The following is a 22,632-nucleotide window of genomic DNA, read 5'->3' as shown; positions in this document are numbered from 1 at the left end:
TGGTTAGTCCTCACCCAATCAGGTTTCTGCTGTCCGACCTTGTTTACAATCGAATTCCAGTTCTTACTTAGAGTGAGACTTTCATCTATATTAAAATTGTTTCATTCTAGTTTTAATTCAATGACTTCCTTCACCAGGCTCTCACAGAAATGATGAACCTGCCACTACAGTTTAGTACACCATGACCACTTTGGTTATTTTCCACTAAGATGGGCTTTTTTGGTTCTAATTGTGTTCTTTATTGTAAAAATTGGTTAATTTATATTTTTATTATAAGTGCTGCTTTGTGACCGTGATGCTATTGCAAGTAAGTTTTTCATTGCACCTGTGCAGCCATGTGCTTGTGCATCAGACAATAAACTCAACTTTGACAATTGTCAGGATTAAATGCTCACCTTGCCTTAATTGGTCCAAAAACAAACCAGCATCCTGTACCATTAATGTTACCCTCTCTGACCAACTGAGGAAGTTGCAGTATTGTTCTATTTTAACTCCTTTGCTGCACAAATCAGAAGACAACATTTTAGCCTGATCCCTAACGATTGAGGCACAGACTGAAACATTGAACCTATCCTTAGTACAGTGGTACTGGACCACAACCTGCTCTCTGAAAGAAAACTATGCATGTACAAATAATTTGAATCAAATAACTTTATTTACATAGGACAGATGACTAAACAGCTCAACACATTTATCCTTGCTATATTAAAATAATACATTATGCTTTCTAATCATAGGTTTTAAATTGAAGTTAATATATTACAGCCTCTATCTTCATTAGGTCTTGAGAGCTGAACGTAAAAATTGTGTTGAGGCTAATACCGACTGTTGATGAGATTAAGATATTAATATTGACAGCTTTAATAGAAATAGTCACATCTTAAAGGGCAACAGGATCTACAAATGGTAGATGACCAACTCGCATTTACACTGATTCTATCAAGCATCTAAGAAGCTGATGACAGTATGTATGATTAAATCATTACTTTCGGCAGGCCTTACTGCAGATAACTTCTCAGGAGAGTCCTGTTAGATCATGAAGACAAATGGACACCCAGTGCTGCTACACAAACTTAAACAAGAGAAGATCTGTAGATGCTGGAAATCCGAGCAACACACACAAAATGCCAAGGGAACTCAGCAGACTAGGCAGCATCTATGGAAAAAGAGTACAGGCAACGAAGGGTCTCGGCCTGAAACGTCAACTGTACTCTTTTCCATAGATGCTGCATAGCTTGCTGAGTTCCTCCAGTGTTTTGTGTGTGTTACACACAATCTTGTCTACTCCTTTTCCTCAGCCTGCTGTTCTCCTGCCTGTTGATTATCAGTACCTTTTAACTCTCTCACTAGTCTCTACTCTAACCGCCCAGTTCTGCCCCAGCTCTGTACTTCTTCACACACCGCTTTTCTCTCAATTTCTCCAGTTCACAACTCTCCAATTACTAAGTGGAGCAACAGTCAAAGGAGAGACGTTCAAGTATACAGGAAGTAAAAAACAATCAGATTGCAGCTTGGATATTGTGCAATTTCAATCACAGGCAGCAGAAGGACTAAAAAGGCACAGGATTTCAGGTCTGAATACTGGGGGGGGGGGGGGGCGGTGCGGTGATACTGCTAAATGTTAATTTTAAGAATGGTCAGACAGAATGAGTGGATAATCTTCCAGATGGGGGTAAACATGTTGTCCTGTAGAGTCTTTTCCAAACATTGTGCCAGGACATTAGGGAATAAGATGCACTGTTCTTCTGTTTCAAATTTATCTTTTGACATTTTTCCTTGCCTCTTAGTGACAATCTAAGAATTTAAATAGTTCAATAAATATTTGACAGGTTAAGCCTCAGATATTATCTACCCATTCAAGAGACTGAACATCTTCGGAGCATTATTGGTAATGAGTGTAATGTCTCAACAGGTACTGGCAAATACACAATGAACTCCAGAATAAAACCATTCTGCTCATTTCCCCCCTGCCCAACCCCACTCCCTACTGAAGGGGTCCTTACTGCTCGTAAACAAACTACTGTACTTTTGCACCACATGACTGCAAAGTCAAGTCTGACAAGCCAGTAAGAGATAGAAACTTAACAATCCCTCTCATATTCCTGCCACAGTTACAGTAGCTAGCTCGAGGCTGTGACTCATTCATTGCACATCTCAGACATCGCACTGCTTAAGAAATGCCACTGGGGCCAAACTTCCTCAGAACTTGTTCTAATGCACCAGTATAATGTTAATGCTGGTTTCCTCTATGCCTCCTCAACCCTATTAATTCATCATCTCCCACACCACTACCCCAGTAATTCATTTCCTCTTCCCATTACTCCAGCAATATACACTCACCCTTTCTTGTTCTATTTGCCATAATAATCTACAACTCCTACTCTGCACTTCTCCACCAATAATTCATCTCCACCCTGGTGGAGTTTACAATGATAGTTCATTTCCTTCTGTTCTACAAATGGGTCATCACCAAAGATTCATCTGAAAGTTTGTTACAGGATTCTTTTACCTCCTTGATAGTTCATCACACTGGCCATCCTAGCACTCAAGGCAGAGCAAGGATGTGTTTTTACATTCAATGTCTAAATAGACTATGAATGATCTTGCACATGGCCCCAGTGACATCAACTAAATGTGTCTTACCACCACTCACTGATGTCCATCTGATAAAATTATTTGAAAGGAAGAAAAGATTGCTTGGAAAAGTCACTCGTAAAAACTATATGACTTTGTTGCAAATGTACCAAGGGAGTAATCAGGCTCTCATTTACCTGCTTTGCTCTCCTGAGCATTCTCTGTGTACCTGTTAAAGATTTGACAGATATCAGAAGGGGTGAGTATGTGTGTGATAGTGAGAATGTGCATGATGGTCAGTGAGAGAGAGGGGGTAGAGTTTGTGGTAAAGAAAAAGTGCAAATTCTCCTGCACTGGTGGTGATGACTCCAGATTATTAACTGGCACAAGGGGGCATAGACCCCTTCTTCTATGCTCCAACATAATACATTGGCTCTCCCAAGTGCTCCACATCACCTTAACATAGATGATCACGGGCCGTTAGTTTTTCAAGATGTTAATTTTCCTGCAGCATCCACCTCCAGAATTTGAATGGGGGCTGTTTCAGAGCTGCCCTGCCCTTGCAGTTCGAGCAGGGGTAGGGCAGGGCTGAAGATGAGAGCTGTGGTCCGAATCACAACTAGCCATCATGGAGTCCCAGCGAAAGGAAAACAGGAATGGTACAGCCCACAATCAGCGTCAGGCTCTCCAGGAAGCCCAGCCCTTTCTTGCCATGTCCATTGGTGACCTGGTGGGAATGTTGCCCACTGACCTCAGGAAGAACGTGCACAGATGCGACGTAGAGAAAGGTTCCAGCGGAGAAGAGCAGCCCAATGCCGGTGGCCTTGGTCTGTTGCAGAGATTCCAGACTGCTCTGTTGAGGGGAGAAGAAAAACACATTCGAAGTCAGCAGCACAGAGGTAAGCTGGTAAGAGACCCAGGTTCAATCCTGACCTCTAGTGTCATCTATGTGGAGATTGCACATTCTTCCTTTGACCAGATGTGTTTCTCTCAGGTTCTTTGGTTTCCTCCCACATCCCAAAGATATGTAAGTCGATAGATTAATTGTCTGCTATAAATTGGCCCTAGAGATTAGCACTGAATCAATGATCAAAAAATTGATAATCACCATGTAAGTATTGGGCTGCAACGTCACTGATAAACTCATCCCTCCAACAGCATGTTTATTCAGCCCTACAATTAAGACCCTTAACAGTATTGATGTGCAGAAGGATCTTGGGGTTCAAGTAGCTACACAGGTTGATAGGGTGATAAAGAAATCATATGGCATGCATGCCTTTATTACTCAAATTGAGTTCAAGAGTTGGGAAGTTATGTTGCAGCTTTATAAAACTTGAATTAGGTTGCATTTGGAGGACTGCATTCAGGTCTGGTTGTCCCATCATAAAAAGAATTGAAGCTTTGTAGAGGGTGTAAAAGAGGTTTACCAGGGTGCTGCCTGGATTGTAGAGCGTAAGACATAAAGGAGAGGTTGGACAAACTTAGATTGTTTATCTGGAGTGACAGAGGCTGGGGGGTGATCTGATAGAGGTTTATAAGATTGAGAGGCATAGGTAGAGTAGACAGACAGTATCTTTATACCAGTATTGAAACGTCTAATACCAGAGAGCATGCATTGAAGTTGAGAGGGCAAGTTGAAAGATGTGCAGGGCAAGTTTTTGTTGCACTACCAGAGGTGGTAAAATACTTTAGAGTTGTTTAGTAGGATCTCAGATATGCTCATGAATGTGATAAAAGAAAAATGTGGACATTGTGTAGTCAGAAGGGATTAGTTTTGGTGGGCATTTGATTACAAATTTTATTAGTTGGGCAAAACATTGTGGGCCAAAGGGTCTGTTCTATGTTCTATAACCAAGGTTAGCACGTATCACAAGGAAAAGGTTATTAAAGATGTAGCAAGACACTTAGAAAAATACAAAGTAATCGGCATGGCTTAGTGAAAAGGATATGATGTTTAATCATTAGATTAGGTTAAAGAAACAAATTTGTAGAGTGATCACAGACAATTATAAGAAACATAAGGTTGTGATGGGTAATTTCAACTTTCCACATATTGATGGGATTCCCATACAGTACTGCTAAAGGGTTGGATGCGATGGAGTTTGTCAAATGTGTTCAGGGAAGTTTCCTTATTCAATATATAGAGGTCACAGCTAGAGAGAGTGTGATACTGGATCTCCTTTTAGGGAACGAGACATGGCAGGTGATAGAAGTGTGTGTAGGGGAACACTTTGGTCTAATGATCATAATTCCATTAGTTGCAAGATAATTATGGAGAAGGGTAAGTCTGGTCCTCGAGTTGAGATTCTAAACTGGAAGAAGGCCAATTTTGAAGGTCTCGAAGGATCTGGCAATTGGAGATTGGGATAAGTTGTTTTCAGACAAAGGCATGCTTGGTATGTGGAAGGCCTTCAAAAGTTAAACTTTTGGGAGTACAGAGTTTGTATATTCGTATTAGAATAAAAGGCAAAAGTAACAGGTTTAGGGAACTTTTGTTTTCGAGAGCTATTGAGGCCCCAGTTAAGAAGGGGGAGGTACATAACAAATACAGGCAGCAAGGAACAAATGTACTTGAGGACTAAAAGAAATGCAAGAGAATACTTAAAAGGGAAATCAGGAGGGCTAAAAGAAGGCACGAGGTTGCATGAGCAGACTAAGTGAAGGAGAATCCCAAGGGCTTCTACAGATATATTAAGAACAAAAGGATAGCAAGGAGTAAAATTGATCTTCTTGAAAATCAGATGTTATCTGTACTTATTTGGGAGATGGACACAGTGTCTACATATCTAAGGCGGAACAGCAGTGAGATCATGTACCATATACAGATTACAGAGGAGAAAGTGCTTGCTGTTTGAGGCAAATTCGGGTGGATAGAACCCCAGGGCCTCACAATGAACCTTGTGGGAGGCTAGTGCAGGTAAGTGACCTTGTCAAAGGTACTTAAACCATCCTGAGCCACAGCTGAGGCGCCAGAGGATTGGAAAATAGCTAATGTTCTGTTATCTAAGAAAGGTTCAAGAATAAGCTAGGAACTTATAGGCCAGAGAGCCTGACATCAGTTATTGGAAGGTATTCTAAGAAATTGAATATATAAATATTTGGGTAGATAGATGTTAGGGATAATCAACTTGGCTCTAGGCATGGTAGGTTGTGTCTAACCAATCTTACAGAGTTTTTTGAGGAAGTTACCAGAAAATTTGATAGAGGAAATGCAGTGGACATTGTCTACATGGACTTTGGCAAGGTCCCACATGGGAGGTTGGTCAGGAGTCAGTTGATTAGCATTCAGGACAAGTAGTAATTTGGATTAGACATTGACTTTTTGGGAGAAACCAGAGAGTGGTAGACGAAGGTTGCCACTGACTGGAGTCTGTGATTAGTGTGCTACAGGGATTAGTGCTGGGTCCATTGTTGTTGACATTTATATCAAACATCTGGATGATAATATGGTTAACAGGATCAGCAAATGTGGATGACACAAGATTGGGGGCATAGTGGACAGCAAAGAAGGCTATCAAAGCTCGCAGTTGGATTAGGATCGGATGGAAAAATGGGCTGAAAAAATTATAGATGGAATTTAATGTATGCAAGCAGGAGGTGTTGCCGTTTGGGAGAACAACCAGTGTGACGACTTACACATTTAACAGTAGGGAACTGAGAAATCTAGAATACAGATCCATAATTCCTTGAAAGTGGCATCACAAGTAGATATGGTCATAAAGAGAGCTTTTGGCACATTGGCCTTCATAAATCAAAGTACTGAGTACAGGAACTGGCTATTATGTTAAAGTTATATAAGACATTGGTTAGAGCTAATTTGGAGTAGTGTGTGCAGTTCTGGTCATCTATCTACAGGAAAGATGTGAATAAAATTGAAAGTGTGCAGAGAAAATTTACAAGTATAGTGACAGGGCTTGAGGACCTGAGTGATAGAGAAAGGTTGAATAGGTTAGAATTTTATAGGGGACCATAGGGGAGTGAGGAGAGATTTGATTGAGATGTACAAAATTATAAGGGGTATAGACTAAGTAAATCTATCCATTGAGGTTCGGTGAGAATAGAACTAGAGGCCATGGTCAAGTATAAGAAGTGAAATTGGGGAACATCACTCAGACAGTGGTGAGAGTGTGGAACGAATTGCCTGCAGAGTGGTGGATACGAGTTCAATGCCAGAGAAGTTTGGCTAAGTACATGGATGGGAAGGGTATAGAGGGCTAATGTCCAGATGAAGGTCAATGGGACTGGGCAGAATAATAGTATAGACTAAATGGAATAAAAGGCCTGTTTTTGTGTTGCAATGCTCTATCACTGGCACAACTGGGGTTCTTCACAGTAGTAATGTGTGGGTAAAGAGGAATGGGTGGTGGTACTGTGCTGAGAGTTTCAGAGGGTGTTTGATAAGGTGCCGTAGCAAAGGTTATTGTGGTCGGCAATAGCTCATGCTTTATGATTTATATAAATGAATTGGATGGGAATCAAAGGTACATCTGCAAAGTTTACAGTTGACACGCAGGTGGGTAGGAAGGAAAGATGTGAAGAGGACCCCACAAGGGATATAGATTGGGTAACTGAGTAGCCAAGTGAGTCCATCAAAAGGAGTGTAAGAGTTCTCCAAGATGCAGAGGGATTTAGGGATCCGACTCCATGAGTCACTGAAGACCAGTGTGCAGGTACAGCCTCACAGTATTATTGTTCATTACAAGGGGAATTGATTGCAAAACATTAATGAGACTATGTTTTAGTCATAAAGGGGATTGGCAAGACCACAAGTGGGGTACTGTAAAGAGTGTTGATATTTGAGAGAGAAAGAAGCACATGACAATTTTACAGTAAGCAAAAGATGACCTGATTTCCAAAAGGCATAAAGTTAAAATGACACATTTCTTTAATATTTTAAGCAAGAATACTTAGTTATTTCCATCTTTTCCAGTTTCAAAATAACAAAAAAGGAAAAGGGCCCAAAGCAAAAGTTTGGGCACCCTGCATGGTCAATACTTAGTAACACCCCCTTTGGCAAGTATCACAGCTTGTAAACGAGTTAGATATAGCTCTTATAGATAGCGGGATCAAGGGATATAGGGAGAGGGCAGGAACGGGGTACTGATTGTGTATGATCAGCCATGATCACAGTGAATGGCGGTGCTGGCTAGAAGGGCCGAATGGCCTACTCCTGCACCTACTGTCTATTGTCTATTGTCTTTCTGTAGCCAGCTAAGAGTCTTTCAATTCTTGTTTAGGGGATTTTCGCCCATTCTTCCTTGCAAAAGGCTTCTAGTTCTAAGAGATTCTTGGGCTGTCTTACATACACTGCTTTTTTTTTAGGTCTATCCACAGATTTTTGATGATGTTTAGGTCGGGGAACTGTGAGGGCCATGGCAAAACCTTCAGCTTGCGCCTGTTGAGGTAGTTCGTTGTGGATTTGAGGTGTGTTTAGGATCATTATCCTGTTGTAGAAGCCATCCTCTTTTCATCTTCAGCTTTTTTACAGACGGTATGATGTTTGCTTCCAGAATTTGCTGATATTTAATTAAATTCATTCTTCCCTCTACCAGTGAAATGCTCCCCATGCCACTGGCTGCAACACAAGCCCAAAGCATGATCGATCCACCCCTGTGCTTAACAGTTGAAGAGGTGTTCTTTTCATGAAATTCTGCACCCTTTTACCCTTTTTTTTAAACCAAACATACCTTTGCTCATAGTGGTCAAAAAGTTCTATTTTAACTTCATCAGTCCACAGGACTTGTTTCCAAAATGCATCAGGCTTGTTTAGATGTTCGTTTGCAAACTTCTGACGCTGAATTTTGTGGTGAGGATGCAGTAAAGGTTTTCTTCTGATGACTCTTCCATTAAGGTCATATTTGTGCTGGTGTCACTGCACAGTAGAACAGTGCACCACCACTCCAGAGTATGCTAAATCTTCCTGAAGGTCTTTTGCAGTCAAACGGGGGTTTTGATTTGCCTTTCTAGCAATCCTATGAGCCGTTCTGTTGGAAAGTTTTCTTGGTCTTCCAGACCTCAACTTGACCTCCACCATTCATGTTAACTGCCATTTCTTAATTACATTACAAACTGAGGAAACGGCTACCTGAAAACGCTTTGCTATCTTCTTATAGCCTTCTCCTGCTTTGTGGACATCACTTATTTTAATTTTCAGAGTGCTAGGCAGCTGCTTAGAGGAGTCTGTGGCTGCTGATTGTTGTGATAAGGTTTGAGGAGTCAGGGTATTTATAAAGCTTTGAAATTTGCATCACCTGGCCTTTCCTAACAATGACTGTGAACAAGCCATAGTCCTAACAAGCTAATTAAGGTCTGAGACCTTGGTAAAAGTCAAAGAGAACTCAAATTTCTTGGGGTGCCCAACATTCGCATGGTGCTCCTTTTTTCACTCTAAAATTGTACAAAACAAAAATGATACACTAATCTTGCTTAAAATGTTGAAAAGAATATTTCATCTTTAACTTTATGACTTTTGGAGATCAGTTCATCTTCTACTCACTTAACTATTCACAGTAACAGAAATTTTGACTGGGGTGCCCAAACTTTTGCATGCCACTGTAATTCTTTTTATAGGCTCTGTATATTAATGCATTGGGTTTACCAGACCAATAACTGGAATAGTGGGTTGTGTTATGAGGAGAAATTCAACTGCTCAAGTTTAGAAGAGTGAAAGGGGATTTAAGTGAAACACTTATGGTCCTGAGTGATGTGGAGACTGTGTTTCTCTTTGCAGGAGTAACTCCATCCAATACAAGTGTATTTTGGAACAAGGTGCAAATTCAGGGTGACAGCATATGAAAGTGCAGGACGGGGATTATTTAAGGTGGGAGTGTTGGCTGGGGGGGGGGTTATGTGGTGGGATGTGGGATTAGGGTAGGTGAGAATCTGGGAAAAGGTTTCGACTGAGGATCAGGTTGAGGTGAGTTTTTTGGAGGAATGTGTGTTTAGGTTGGGGATCCGTTTAGGACAGGATACTATCTCATAATGGTAGAATTTAGGCACAGGAACCTGTTTAGAGCAGGGGTTATGCTGGTGACGGGGACCTGGTTGAGTGCAGAGGTTTTGTTGTGGTCAGGGACCCGGTTTAGTGTAATGGTTGGTTATGTTGGGGACAGGGTACTGGTTTAGTGTAGGGGGATGTGTTTAGGGTAAAGTCCTGATTGGGCCGGGACTCCGGTTTGCAGAGAGTGGCCTCACCTTGCGGACAATGAAGAAGGTGCTGATGGCCAGCAGTGGGGCAGCCAGAGAGAAGGCCAGCAGGTGCTTGTGGATCTGCCTCTTCTCCAGCCCAGCATGCATCAGGTACGAGACCAAACCAAATGACGCGGGTGCCTGAAATGACCCATAGACAACGTCACTGACAACATCACCCACGTTCACTCAGGTTTTCAGCTCAGATATTCCTCAGCGAACATATTGCCTCACCAACGATCCCTGCGAAAAGCAGAGAGGGATAGAGAGGGAATGATGTCCTTAGTGGTGGGGTCCTGTTGAAGGTGGCGGAAGTTGCTGAGGATAATATGCTGGATCTGGAGGCTGGTAGGGTGATAGGCGAGGACAAGGGGAACAATAGGTGTGGTGAATAATAATGTACAGTTCTACAGTTACAGAGAAAAGTGCAGGGGACATGACAAGGTAGATTAACAGATCAAGAGTTCATCTTTATCAGAGAAAGAGGTGGATCCAAGAAGCTAATATCAGCAGGATAGAAGCTGTCCTTGAACCTAGTCTTGTGTTCTCAAGCTTTTCAATCTTCTGTCTGATGGGAAAGGGGAGAATGTCAATGGACGAATAAGGTCTTTGATTATAGTCGTTGCTTTCCTGAGCCAGCAGGAAGAATAACTGGAGTCATTGGTGCATATTCCATTTGACTGGCTTGAACTGATTTCTTTAGTTACCAGTCCTCTGATGTTATTTTTCAGTCACCAGCCAAACCCCTCCTCCCCACATCACTGTCCAGGACCCTAACATGCAAAGGCTGAGCCCCCACAGCTGCTGGACTCACCATTCACTCTGATAGGACAGGACCAATGTGGGTGCTCTCTATCCTCGGATATCTGAGATGTCCACACATGGATGGAATCCACCTGGATGGATCCAATGGCCTCACACCCCTCAACCCCTATCCTTGCCAATGACTTCACAAGAGTTGGCACATGGTGCCCACACTAGGGACAGTTCTCTGCCCACCTTGCAGAAGTACCTGCATTTCTGCAGTGGCCTGAATAATCTCAGGACATCCTGGCAACCAATGAAACATATCACTGCAGTGAAAAACCACAGCCAACTCAGGCAGAGGGAACTCCAATGTGAAATACATGAGCAGGTGCCACCGGGGGAATAATGGTTATTCACAGCTTGGTATGGCAACTGCTGTGCTCATGATTGCAAGACACTGCAGATGTGAACAAGCCAGCTTTCTTTCCATTGACTGTCTACGCTTTCTGCTGCCTTAGGAAAGCAGACAATATAAATCAAAGACCTCTCCCACCTGGGTCATTATCTCTTCCTCCCATCGAGCAGAAGATACGAAAACTTGAGAACACGTACCACCAGATTCAAGGACAGCTTCTCTCCTGCTGTTATCAGGCTCTTGAACAGACCTCTCAACTAATACAAGGTGAACCTTTGATCTCCCAGTTAACCTCATCAAAGCCTTTACAAATTATTTGTCCTCCTGCACTGCATTTTGTTTGTAACTGTAACACTGTATTATGCTTTCTGTTATTGCTTTTTACTAACTTGATGTACTTATGTATGGAATGTATGTCCTGTCCCCCTTTCTCTTCACCATCTACACCTCGGACTTCAACTACTGCATAGAGTCTTGCCATCTTCAGAAGTTTTCTGATGACTTTGCCATAGTTGGATGCATCAGCAAGGGAGATGAGGCTGAGTACAGGGCTACGGTGAGAAACTTTGTCACATGGTGCGAGCAGAATCATCTGCAGCTTAATGGGAAAAAGACTAAGGAGCTGGTGGTGGACCTGAGGAGGGCTAAGGCACCAGTGACCCCTGTTTCCAAAGGGGCCAGTGTGGACATGGTGGAGGATTACAAATACCTGGGGATATGAATTGACAATAAACTGGACTGGTCAAAGAACACTGAGGCTGTCTACAAGGGTCAGAGCTGTCTCTACTTCCTGAGGAGACTGAGGTCCTTTAGCATCTGCCGGACGATGCTGAGGATGTTCTACGAGGTTATGGTGGCCAGTGCTATCATGTTTGCTGTTGTGTGCTGGGGCAGCAGGCTGAGGGTAGCACACACCAACAGAATCAACAAACTCATTCGTAAGGCCAGTGATGTTGTGGGGGTGGAACTGGACTCTCTGATGGTGGTGTCTGAAAAGAGGATGCTGTCCAAGTTGCATGCCATCTTGGACAATGTCTCCCATCCACTCCATAATGTACTGGTTAGGCACAGGAGTACATTCAGCCAGAGACTCATTCCACCGAGATGTAACACTGAGTGTCATAGGAAGTCATTCCTGCCTGTGGCCATCAAACTTTACAACTCCTCCCTCGGAGTGTCAGAGACCCTGAGCCAATAGGCTGGTCCTGGACTTACTTCCACTTGCCATAATGTACCTATTATTTAATTATTTATGGTTTTATATTTCTACACTATTCTTGGTTGGTGCGACTGTAACGAAACCCGATTTCCCTCGGGATCAATAAAGTATGTCTGTCTGTCTGTCTGGATGGCACAGAAACCTTTCAATATACGATAATAAATCAATTATATTTACCAGGACACCAAAAGGCATGCATGCAAAGGGAACACTTCCCCCCTACCCCAACAATCAAGCTGTCCCTGCTGCTGCTGTCTACTCACCTTGTGCAGGATAACAGCAAAGAAGACGATGAGCTGGAGTGAGAGCTGGGAAGATCCCGCAGCAGTTCCTAGTGCCACACCATCCACTGTAAGAAGGGAGACACGTGGATTATAGTCGGCAGTACCTGACGTATGGAAGGATTCTTATGTGGTGGCTATGAGATACTTGCGCAGAGCTAATCATAAAGGTAGGTTGCGAGGAATGTTTGCAGGAATGGAGTTGGACAAGCTGGGAATGTTTTCCCTGGAGTGAAGACAGCTGAAGGGTGACCTGATAGAGGTTTACAGAACCATGAGTAAATCATATTTTCCTCAGGGATAGGGGAGCCTAAAACTATAGGGCATAGGTTTAAGGTGAGAAGGGAAAGATTTTAAGGTGTGAGGGGAAAGATTTTAAGGGAGTTTTTTCACACAGTGAGTGTTGGATATGTGGAACGAGCTGCTAAAGGAAGTGGTAGAAGTGGATACAATTACAACATTTATAAGACATCTGCACAGTTACACGGATAAGAAGATTTTCTTTTATTTAGAGATACAAAGCGGAATAGGCCCTTAAGCCACACCGCTAGCAACCCCCGATTTAACCCCAGCCTAATCACAGGTTAGTTTACAATGACCAATTAACCTACTAACTGATACGGCTTTGAACTGTGGGAGGAGACTGGAGCACCTGGAGAAACCCCACACAATCCTCAGAGAGACCGTACAGACTTCTCAAAGACGGCATCAAAACTGAACTCTGAATTCTGATGCCCCAAGCTGTAATAGATAGATAGATAGATACTTTATTCATCCCCATGGGGAAATTCAACATTTTTTTCCAATGTCCCATACACTTGTTGTAGCAAAACTAATTACATACAATACTTAACTCAGTAAAAATATAAAAATAAGTAAAAATAGTGTTGCACGAACCGCTGCACTACCGTGGGTTAGAGGGTCATGGGCCAAGTTCAGACAAATGGGATTAGCTCAGGAAAGCAACTTTGTCAGTACAATACTGTGGACCCAGATGAGATGATGCCAGGGAACCAACACAAACACAGTGGGCCAAACAGCTTCCAGTGTTGTCATTTTTTTCTTAAATGTTCCACGGGGAGTGACTATTTTGGCCCTTTGAGTCTCCGCAGAGCAGAGCAATCCCACTCTCCTAATTTCCTCTCAGCACAGTCTCTGTCCCGAGAAAGTCCATCACTGTTCCTTCACCATCCCTTGACCTGAATCCTGGAATTCCCTCTCCGTTGGACCTTCACCAGAAGAAAATACAATTATAGAAAGAGGTTAACTCCCACCTTCTCAAGGGGCATGAGGGATGGGCAGTAAATGCTGACCTTGCCTCAAGCCTAAGTGCCAGAAGAATGAATGTAATGAAACTTCAGGAGGTGCCATGTTCCTGAAAGTGATGGTCCTGCAGACACTGGCAGCGGACGAGGCCAGGTCTCAGTGGCTTGGAGGGAGTCTCTTTAAAACAGAGGCGAGGAGTAATTTCTTTAGCCCGAGAGTGGTGAATCTGTGGGATTTATTGCCGGAGGGCTGTGCAGGTCATTGGAAGAGATTGATCAATTTTTGATTGGTAGGTGGGTGGGGGGGGTTAAGTGTTATGAAAAGGTGGCAGAAGAACGGGGTTGAGAGAAAAGGTTAAACAGACTTGATGGGCTGAATGGCCTAATACTGATTTTGTACTTGTGCTCTAATGACTGAGGACTGGGTTACTCATTCTCCAGGGCAGACGGAACTGCTAAAGGGCCATTTTGAATCCATCAGAGAGGATCCCTTAGTCGGAAAGGGGAGGCCCAGGGAAATTTCCTCACTTTTAATGCACTGGCCCAAGGTTCAAATGGATGTGAGCCAAACACAGGCTAATGGGACTAGCTCAGATGGGCATCTTGGTTGACATAGAGCCTGTTTCTGTGCGGTACGGGTCCAAGACACCAACCATGGGTCTGTAATCCTGGCCAGCATCAAAGTAACTTATACCTCCTGCTCCCTACACTACCCAGAGAGGATTAAACCTTCATTTCCCCACCAACCTCCATGACCATGAGCAAGACCACTCATACCACACCACAGACTTCAGTAACTCTTCAGACTGATCCCTCTTCAACTCACTCTGCTCACCTGAACCACCCAATTCAATCACTTCCTCCACTCCTTCCCATTGGGCTGCAGGGCAAGGTCCCCTACACATGGAAGTTTGCCCCCTGCTGCCAACTCTCCACCATGTACTTCCCTCACACAGGCTGCTCTACCTCCACAATGCAGCTCCTGCTCAATTGTACCTTTGCAATGGTATACCACACTCTGTGGGCTGATCAGACCACCCTCCCCTCCACATCTCATACGGAGGTCGACTCATACCTGCTGCATGGATAACGAGGCCAAGGGTGGCAGTCAGACTGGATCCAGCCCCTGATCTTCTCCCCTGTTCTGTAGAGGTAAAAGAAGACATCATTAAATACAGTTCCTAGAAAAAGTATTCACCCCCTCCCCGAAGTTTTTGTGTTTTATTGTTTTACAACATTGAAACACAGGTCCTAATACTGATAACAGAAAACTCTTCCATGCCAAAGTGAAAACAGATCTCTACAAAGTGATCTAAATTAATTACAAGTATAAAGTACAAAATAATCGTTTGCATAAGTATTCAAACCCCCCCCCCCCCTTTAACAAGACACACGAAATCATCACTGTGCAGCCCGTTAGTTTTCGAAGTCACATTTCAATTGATTGTAGTAACAATACACCTGTGTCTGGAAGGTCCAACTGCTGGTGAGTCAGTATCCTGGCAAAAAGTACACCATGAAGACAAAAGAACACTCCAAGCAACTCCGTGAAAAGGTTATTAAAAAGCACAAGTCAGGAGATGGATACAAGAAAATTTCCAAGTCACTGAATATCCCTTGGAGTATCATTAAGTCAATCGTCAAGAAATGGAAAGAATATAGCATAACTGTAAATCTGCCAAGAGCAGGCCAAGAGTGATTGTGAAAGAAGGGGACTAGTGAGGGAGGCCACCAAGAGACCTACAACAACTCTGAAGGAGTTACAAGCTTCAGAGGCTGAGATGGGAGAGACTGCACATACAGCAACTGTTACCCAGGTGCTTCATCAGTTGCAGCTTTATGGGAGAGTGGCAAAGAGAAAGCCATTGTTGAAAAAAACTCACGTGAAATCTCAGCTAGAGTTTGCCAGAGGCATGTGGGAGACTGAAGTCAGCTGAAAGAAGGTTCTATGGTCTGATGAAACCAAAATTGAGTTTTTTGGCCATCAGACTAAACACTATTATCAAAACTCACCATCCCTGTTGTGAAGCATGGTGGTGGCTGCATCATGCTGTGGGGATATTTCAGTGAAGCAGGCCATGGAAGGCTTGAGAAGGCAGAGGGTAAAATGAATGTAGTAAAATAGAGGGAAATCCTGGAGGAAAACCTGATGAAGTCTGCAAGAGAACTGCGACTTGGGAGAAGATTTGTTTTCCAGCAAGACGATGACCCCAAGCATAAAGCCAAAGCTACACAGGAATGGCTTAAAAGCAACAAAGTTAAAGTTAATGTCCTGGAGTGACCAAGTCAGAGTCCAGACCTCAATCCAACTGAGAATTTGTGGCTGGACTTGAAAAGGGCTGTTCACTCACGATCCCAATGCAATCTGACAGAGCTTGAGGAGTTTTGTAAAGAAGAATGGGGAAACAGTGCAGCATCCAGGTTTGCAAAAGCTGATAGAGACCTATCCACACAGACTCAAGGCCGTAATTGCTTTCAAAGGTGCAGCTACTAAATACTGGTTTGAAGAGGGTGAGTATTCATGCAATCAATTATTTTGTGTTTAGTAATTGTAATAAATTTAGACCAACTTGCAGAAGTTTGTTTTCATGTTGACAAGAGTCTTTTCGGTTGATCAGTGTCAAAAAAGCATTTTAACATCATTTTGTTTGGACAGGAGGCTTGGGTTACAAGCAGAGACTGCTCCAGTGTAAGCAGTTGCAGCCTATGCAAAGGAGGCTGAGAGAAATTGAGGTACTGACATATTATTGTCATACATACCATATCAAGATATAGTAAAAAACTTGTCTTGCATACTGTTTGACAATTCAAATCATTGAGCAAAATAAAACATTAACAATGCAGAATAAAGTATAAAATCCACATAAGGTGCAAGATCATAGTGAGGTAGATTGTGAGGCCGTGTCCATCTTATCATATGACCTCAGTGAGGTTTATAAAATCATGAATGACATAGATAAGGTAGATGTTCAGTCTTTTTCCCTCAGTAGGAGTCTAAGACTAAAGGACATAGGTTTAAGGTGAGAGGAGAAAGCTTTAAGGCAGTGTTTTTCATACAGATGATGGTGAGTATGTGGAGTGAGTTGCCGAATGAGGTGATAGAGGTGGGTTGGACAGGTCGATAGAGAGGAAAGGACAAATGCAAGTGCAGCTAGCTCAGGTAAACAATTTGGCTGACGTGGATGAGTTGGGCCAAATGGCCCATCTCTGTGCTGTATGACCATATGACAGTCTAGACTGGGTCAATGCTACCAGGCCCTGGGACAGCAGAATTCACCAGGGTCTGGAGGCAACTACAGGGTCCTGGAGTCTTAGTTGGCTGGATAGCACAGTTGTCTTTCAAGGAGAAAGGGGTAAATAGAAACTTACAAAATCTTTTAATGTCATAATAAGAAGAAATTCATGGATGGAGAATCACTGACAAAAGGACCAAAGTAAAGACGTTAAAAAGTTCCTGGAATCAGGAAAACACTGTTGTGACTTTCCAAGAAGAACCTGCAGAGATACTGTGCAGAGAAAACCTACGGGACTCTGGGTAAGAGGAACTAACTAGATGATCCCACGAAGTTAGAACCATAACAATGGACTGACTGTGCTCCAGGGTCAATGATTGTGTACGGGGGAAACCCCTCCTCCTGTTGTCTGAATGGAAGCAGCTCGGGCTAAGGAACATATGGTCACTAACAAATTGCGGGTGTGCTGAGGTGATAGAGTTGGAGGATATGGGGAAGGAGGCAAGCTCCTCAACCTCTCCTCATTCAACATTGATGCCAAGATGCACCATCCAGAGAAGCAAGGTCCTTTATATCATCACACCATTCTACCCCACACTGTTCCAGAACCCTGCTTTACAAGGCTAAACCAGGGCGAAAAATGCCGGCGACCTGACCTGTCCATGGGCACCCATCTCAGTACTGGCACATTACACCTCAATGCCACTTCTCTGCAGAAGACATAATTTAATTAACGTTAGATTGGTTTGTTGTCACATGTACCGAGATGCAGTGAAAAGCTTTTATTTTGCGTGACATCCAGAGATCATTCCATACGTAAGTACATCAAGGCAATAAAAAGAAACCAGAATACAGTAGTGTTTCCATTACAACGGAGGTGAAGTGCAAGTAGACAGTAAGGTGCAAAAATTGAGCGGATTGGGAGATCTAACTGACCTTTAGCATTTGAGGGGTCTGTTCAAGAATCTGACAAAGGATAGAAGCATTCCTTGAGCCTGGTGGTATGTGTTTCAGACTTTTATATATTTGGCCCTATGGGGTTAGAGAGAGAATGACTGGGTAGGTGGGGTCCTTGTTCATGTTGGCTGCTTTACTGAGGCAGCAAGAAGTGTACTGAATGGTGGGGAGACTGGTTCCTGATGTGTCCACAACCTTGTGCATCTGGATGGGATGCTTTCTGTGCTGCACACGGGCATTATTCCACCGCTATCAAGAAGGTGGCTGAGCCCCTCCCTTGAATGGCTACGGCTCTCCTGGTAGTGAGTTCCAGGGTTTAGACACAGTGTTGGGGATGTATTTCCAAGGGCAGATTGTGGAACATGGTTATGTTCAAGGGGAGCTTCTCCCACGCCTGGCTGGAAAGATGAAGGACATCTCATATTGTCCCTTTGGTCCATCTACACGCAGAGATCTCAGCTGAAAGCCAAGTAACAACACTGAGTGCCCCTCCTGTTGGAAGCAGGCTGTGTGGTGGTCTCTCTGGGGCAATTGAGTATTCCCCCAATTCAGGAATGTCCTCCATTGTCCAGGATCTGAGTTCCGGGAGGGAGTCCCAGCTCCTCCTTGAGCAGCAGACATCTGCCTTCAGTCGCTCATACGCAGTGGGATGGGGCACGTGTCTTTGAGGAAACAGTACTGCCCACCTGAGATCTGATCACCCTGCTGAGAGGCAGATAGTAACAACATCAGGGTCACAGGAGCCTGCACTCAGCTTGGTGACCACTCCACCATGGGCTTACTACGTTGGAGGGAACTGCTCTAATCTAGTGGACAGGCTAGCCACTCCCTGAGTCGATGCCCACATCAGGACCGCAGGGCCCAGGAGGAAGCTCACCAGCTTCAGTCCAATGGTCCTGTGTACTCTGTCTGGCACAACCATTGGAAGCCCTGCACACAATAAAGCGGACTGTAGAGGAAAGGTTGGGGTGCAATTTGTGGGTGACAGAGGGGAAGCAGAATGAGGCTAAAGAAAAGTGACTGGAAGAGGGAAAAGTGGTGGATCATTGAGGGAAGGGTGGGTCATGTATCTACAGGGTGAGGAGACCAGCCTGCACGGATCTCCTTCAGTGCTGTGTAGGACAATCAAGGCCTGGTCTCTCAGGAACCGTTCACCACCCGCCCCCCCCCCCACCCCCCCCGCTACATGTACCTGTGCTGGTGCCGGCTACAGGTGGGATGCTTGTAGCGGGTTGGCTTCGTTGGCCTGGCTCTCTGGTTTCATCTACAGAAGTAAAGGGGAGAAGTTAGTCCAGCACCTCGACCGGTGCTTCCAGCAGAGTGGGACCTCCTGAGGGCTGGGGACCGGGCTACGGGCAGAAGGGTTCAGCTATGTGGGGGTCATAGTTGTGCAGCAGGGTGGATTTGCTGATGTTAAATGAGAGGGAGGAATTCAGCTGGAGGAGGCAGGGAGGGGTTGGAGGAGGGATGGGGTGAAGGGTGAAGTAGGGAGGGAATGGGGGGAGGGAGGTAGGGGCCGGAGGAGTGAGGGAGAGAAGGACCGGAGGGAGGGAGAGAGGTAAGGGGGTGGAGGAGGTAAGGGGCAGAGACAGCAGGGAGGGAAGGAGGAGGAGGAGGAGGGTGGGATGGACTTGCGTGAGTGCAAGGCTGCAAACTGAAATGTTCCCACTCACACAACCTTTGTTGCCACGCAACAAAAGATATAACTTTGAAATTATGGATAACATAATTTTGAAATCTATGTTAATATAATTGGGAATACCCTGTAATTAAGTGTTGATAAATATAATCCATAAATTTTCTAAATAATTGTACCACAAGCTTTTACTTTGAAACATTTTAGAGCTTCCATGTATTTACATTGTCAGTGTTTCAAGTTACAACACTGTTTCAAATTGTAACAATCAACACAGAATGGAAGTCAGAAGCTCATTGTTAATAAACCACCAGCCCACTGAACACCAAAACCATTTAAAATGCTGTGCAGGTTTTGGGCTTTTAAAAAAATTTCTGTTCAGAGCAATGATTGGTCCACTCAGCTGTAAAGATAAAGAACGTTGGAAGGAGGGAGAGAGGGAAGGGAATGGAAGGAGGAGGAAAGGTGGCAGAGGGAGGGATGGAAAGGAGAGAGTTCTCTTCCTTCACAATTTCCCTCGGCCTTTCCCAGTGCTGATGGTCATGGGTCTGTGGTCCCCACCCAATCACTTAAAAGGGCAATGCAGCAGCAGGAGAAAGAAGTAATAAGAAAGGACCGCATTCCCAATATCCTCAGGTGGCTGCATCATTTGAAGGGGTTTCCAGCACTTTAAACCACAGAATTTTCGTCTGGTCAGTCACCACCAGAGAATAATGTAACAAGTGGCGTTCCCAGTTGCCACTGGTATTGCCAACAGGACAGAAATCCAACAAAAGCCCAATTATCCTCAGCATTCCGTCATCTCAGAGGGTCGTTTTACCATAAATAGTAACCCTGCACCTAAAACCAATGCTGGCAAGTTTAGACTGAACGCTCTGTTTCAGAAATCCTTCATGGATGAACTTCTTCTCAAGTAACTATTAACAGCATATTTCATTGTGAACTCTCACATACTCCAAAAAATTACTACAGCTAACTTACACTGCATAATTCAAAATAATCAAATTGCACCTTGTAACCACACAACAGGCAGCATCTGTGGAGAGTTACCAGTCACTGTGTCAGGTCAATGTCCCTTCATTAACCATTTCATCACCAGATCTGATGAAAAGTCATTGATTACCAGTCACTCTATTACTCCCTCCAGAGACCGGTATTAGTATAAATTTACTGTACAGATGTACAGTGAAAAGCTTTTGTTTACATGCCATTCAGGCAGGTTATTTCATATACAAGTACATCTAAGTTGTAAAATGAAAACAATATAGAATCTAGCATTGCAATTGCAGAGAAATTGCAAGACCCACGATGGGGAAAATTGGGAAATCAAGAGTTCATCTTTAGTGTATGAGAAGTCCATTCAAGAATGATAACAGTGTGACAAGAGCCATGCTTGAGCCTGGAGCTATGTCCTTTCAGGCTTTTGTATCTTCTGCCCGATGGGAAAGGGGAAGAAGAGAGAATGTCTGGGGTGGGTCGGGCTGCTTTACTGAAGCAATGAGAATGATAAACAAAGTCCATGCAGGGTGGCTTGTTTCACGATGTGCTTGTCCGTAACTCTACAGTTTCTTACAGAGCAGCTGTCATACTAGTCCGTGATGCATCCAGCTAGGATGCTTTCTATGCATTTATTAAAAAATTGAGAGAGTCAAAGGAGACAAGGTCAAATTTCCTTTACCTGCTGTGAAAGTAAATGGAAGAGTTTCCATTAGTAGACAGCCACCCCTACAGAATGCAGACCTACTGTTGGACGCCATGCAAGTCATGCTGCCTTGAGAGTTACACACTCCCTGTGGGTCACGCCACCCCACAGTTGGACGTCCCCTGTGGGTCACGCCATCCCACAGTTGGACGTCCCCTGTGGGTCACGCCACCCCACAGTTGGACGTCCCCTGTGGGTCACGCCACCCCACCGTTGGACGTCCCCTGTGGGTCACGCCACCCCACAGTTGGACGTCCCCTGTGGGTCACGCCACCCCACCGTTGGATGTCCCCTGTGGGTCACGCCACCCCACAGTTGGACGTCCCCTGTGGGTCACGCCACCCCACCGTTGGACGTCCCCTGTGGGTCACGCCACCCCACAGTTGGACGTCCCCTGTGGGTCACGCCACCCCCTAGAGTCAGACACACCCCTGCAGTTGTCAGACATACTGTACCTCCCTGCCAGGCGATACAACTGGTGACCTGATCAACGACAAACATCAGCAGGAATCCAGTAACCAGGGAGATACCGATGAAGAAGTGCGGGGGTACTAACTGCTGGGCTCCGGCCTCTCTCCCCTCAACCTCCTGTGTGCCCATGGCAATGTGACTCTGGGTCAGGTTCCACCGCTGAGCTGCAGATTTAGACAACACCAGCTTACATGTCTGAAGTGTCTCTAGTGTCCATTTCAAATGGGGTGCAGGGTGTCAGTAATCCCAGTTTTCTCTGGAAATTCCTGTCCCAGCACCAAGCCTTGGGACTAACCTCCCCCCTCCACCCACCCACCCAACCAGGCATCATGAACATCGAAATCTCCAACTTCTGGGAATTCCTCCCTCCTCCCACATCACTCTTTTTCATCCCCATTCTGCCTCCTGTCTTATCCCTTCTCTTCTCGTCACATGTCCTTCACCCCCCTCTCATGTCCCTCCTTCTATGGGCCACTGTCCTCTTGTATCAGGTTATTTCTTCAGCTCTCTCCCTCTTTCACCCATCATCTCCCAGCCCCCCCTTCTCCCTCACCCTAGTTTCACCTACCAGCTTGTACTCCTTCTAATCCCCGTCCCCCCATCTTCTTATTTCTGGCTTCTTCCCCCTTTTTAGTCCTGATGAAAGGTCTCGGACCAAAATGTTGCCTGTTTCTTCCTCTCCATATAGATGCTGCCTCTCCACCATGATGTGTGTGTCTCCCCATTCCCTACTCCGGGCCTTTGCTGAAGGCTGTTCCACCTTCAGACCTGTCACCATAATTTGCTTGGCAACAGGAGCCCGAGGGTCACGGTAAAGAGTTGTTTGTATGATTGGATATGGGTGACGAGTGGTGGCCCATGGGATCGGTGCTGAGACCCTCGCCGTTTGTGGCTTGGATGTGGATGTGGGAGGCCCAATCAGCAGGTTCATGGATTACATGGAG

The 22,632-nt window shown here is 44.5% G+C and overlaps 1 protein-coding gene across 6 annotated transcripts in view; it reads right to left on the bottom strand.

Annotated features, from left to right (window-relative positions):
- Window positions 1–636: 636 nt before the first annotated feature.
- LOC140733181 (zinc transporter ZIP9-like) overlaps window positions 637–22,632 on the bottom strand; it is a 72,987-nt gene continuing 50,991 nt past the window's right edge. For 2 of the 6 annotated variants that reach the window (XM_073056160.1, XM_073056158.1), the window contains 6 exons: window positions 21,673–21,852; window positions 19,072–19,143; window positions 14,765–14,833; window positions 12,407–12,492; window positions 9,769–9,903; window positions 637–3,427 (listed from right to left, as the gene is read on the bottom strand). In XM_073056160.1, coding sequence (XP_072912261.1) covers window positions 3,194–3,427; window positions 9,769–9,903; window positions 12,407–12,492; window positions 14,765–14,833; window positions 19,072–19,143; window positions 21,673–21,852 — 776 coding nt within the window. In that variant the 3' untranslated portion in view covers window positions 637–3,193. The remainder of the gene's footprint in view (window positions 3,428–9,768; window positions 9,904–12,406; window positions 12,493–14,764; window positions 14,834–19,071; window positions 19,144–21,672; window positions 21,853–22,632) is intronic. The other 4 variants (XM_073056162.1, XM_073056163.1, XM_073056161.1 and 1 more) reach the window with 4 other exon arrangements.

Source organism: Hemitrygon akajei, chromosome 9 (genome assembly GCF_048418815.1).
Source record: "Hemitrygon akajei chromosome 9, sHemAka1.3, whole genome shotgun sequence".
NCBI classification, from domain to species: Eukaryota; Metazoa; Chordata; class Chondrichthyes; order Myliobatiformes; family Dasyatidae; genus Hemitrygon; species Hemitrygon akajei.
The sequence above is the reverse complement of the archived record's forward strand: the minus strand, read 5'-3'. Positions and strand labels throughout refer to the sequence as shown.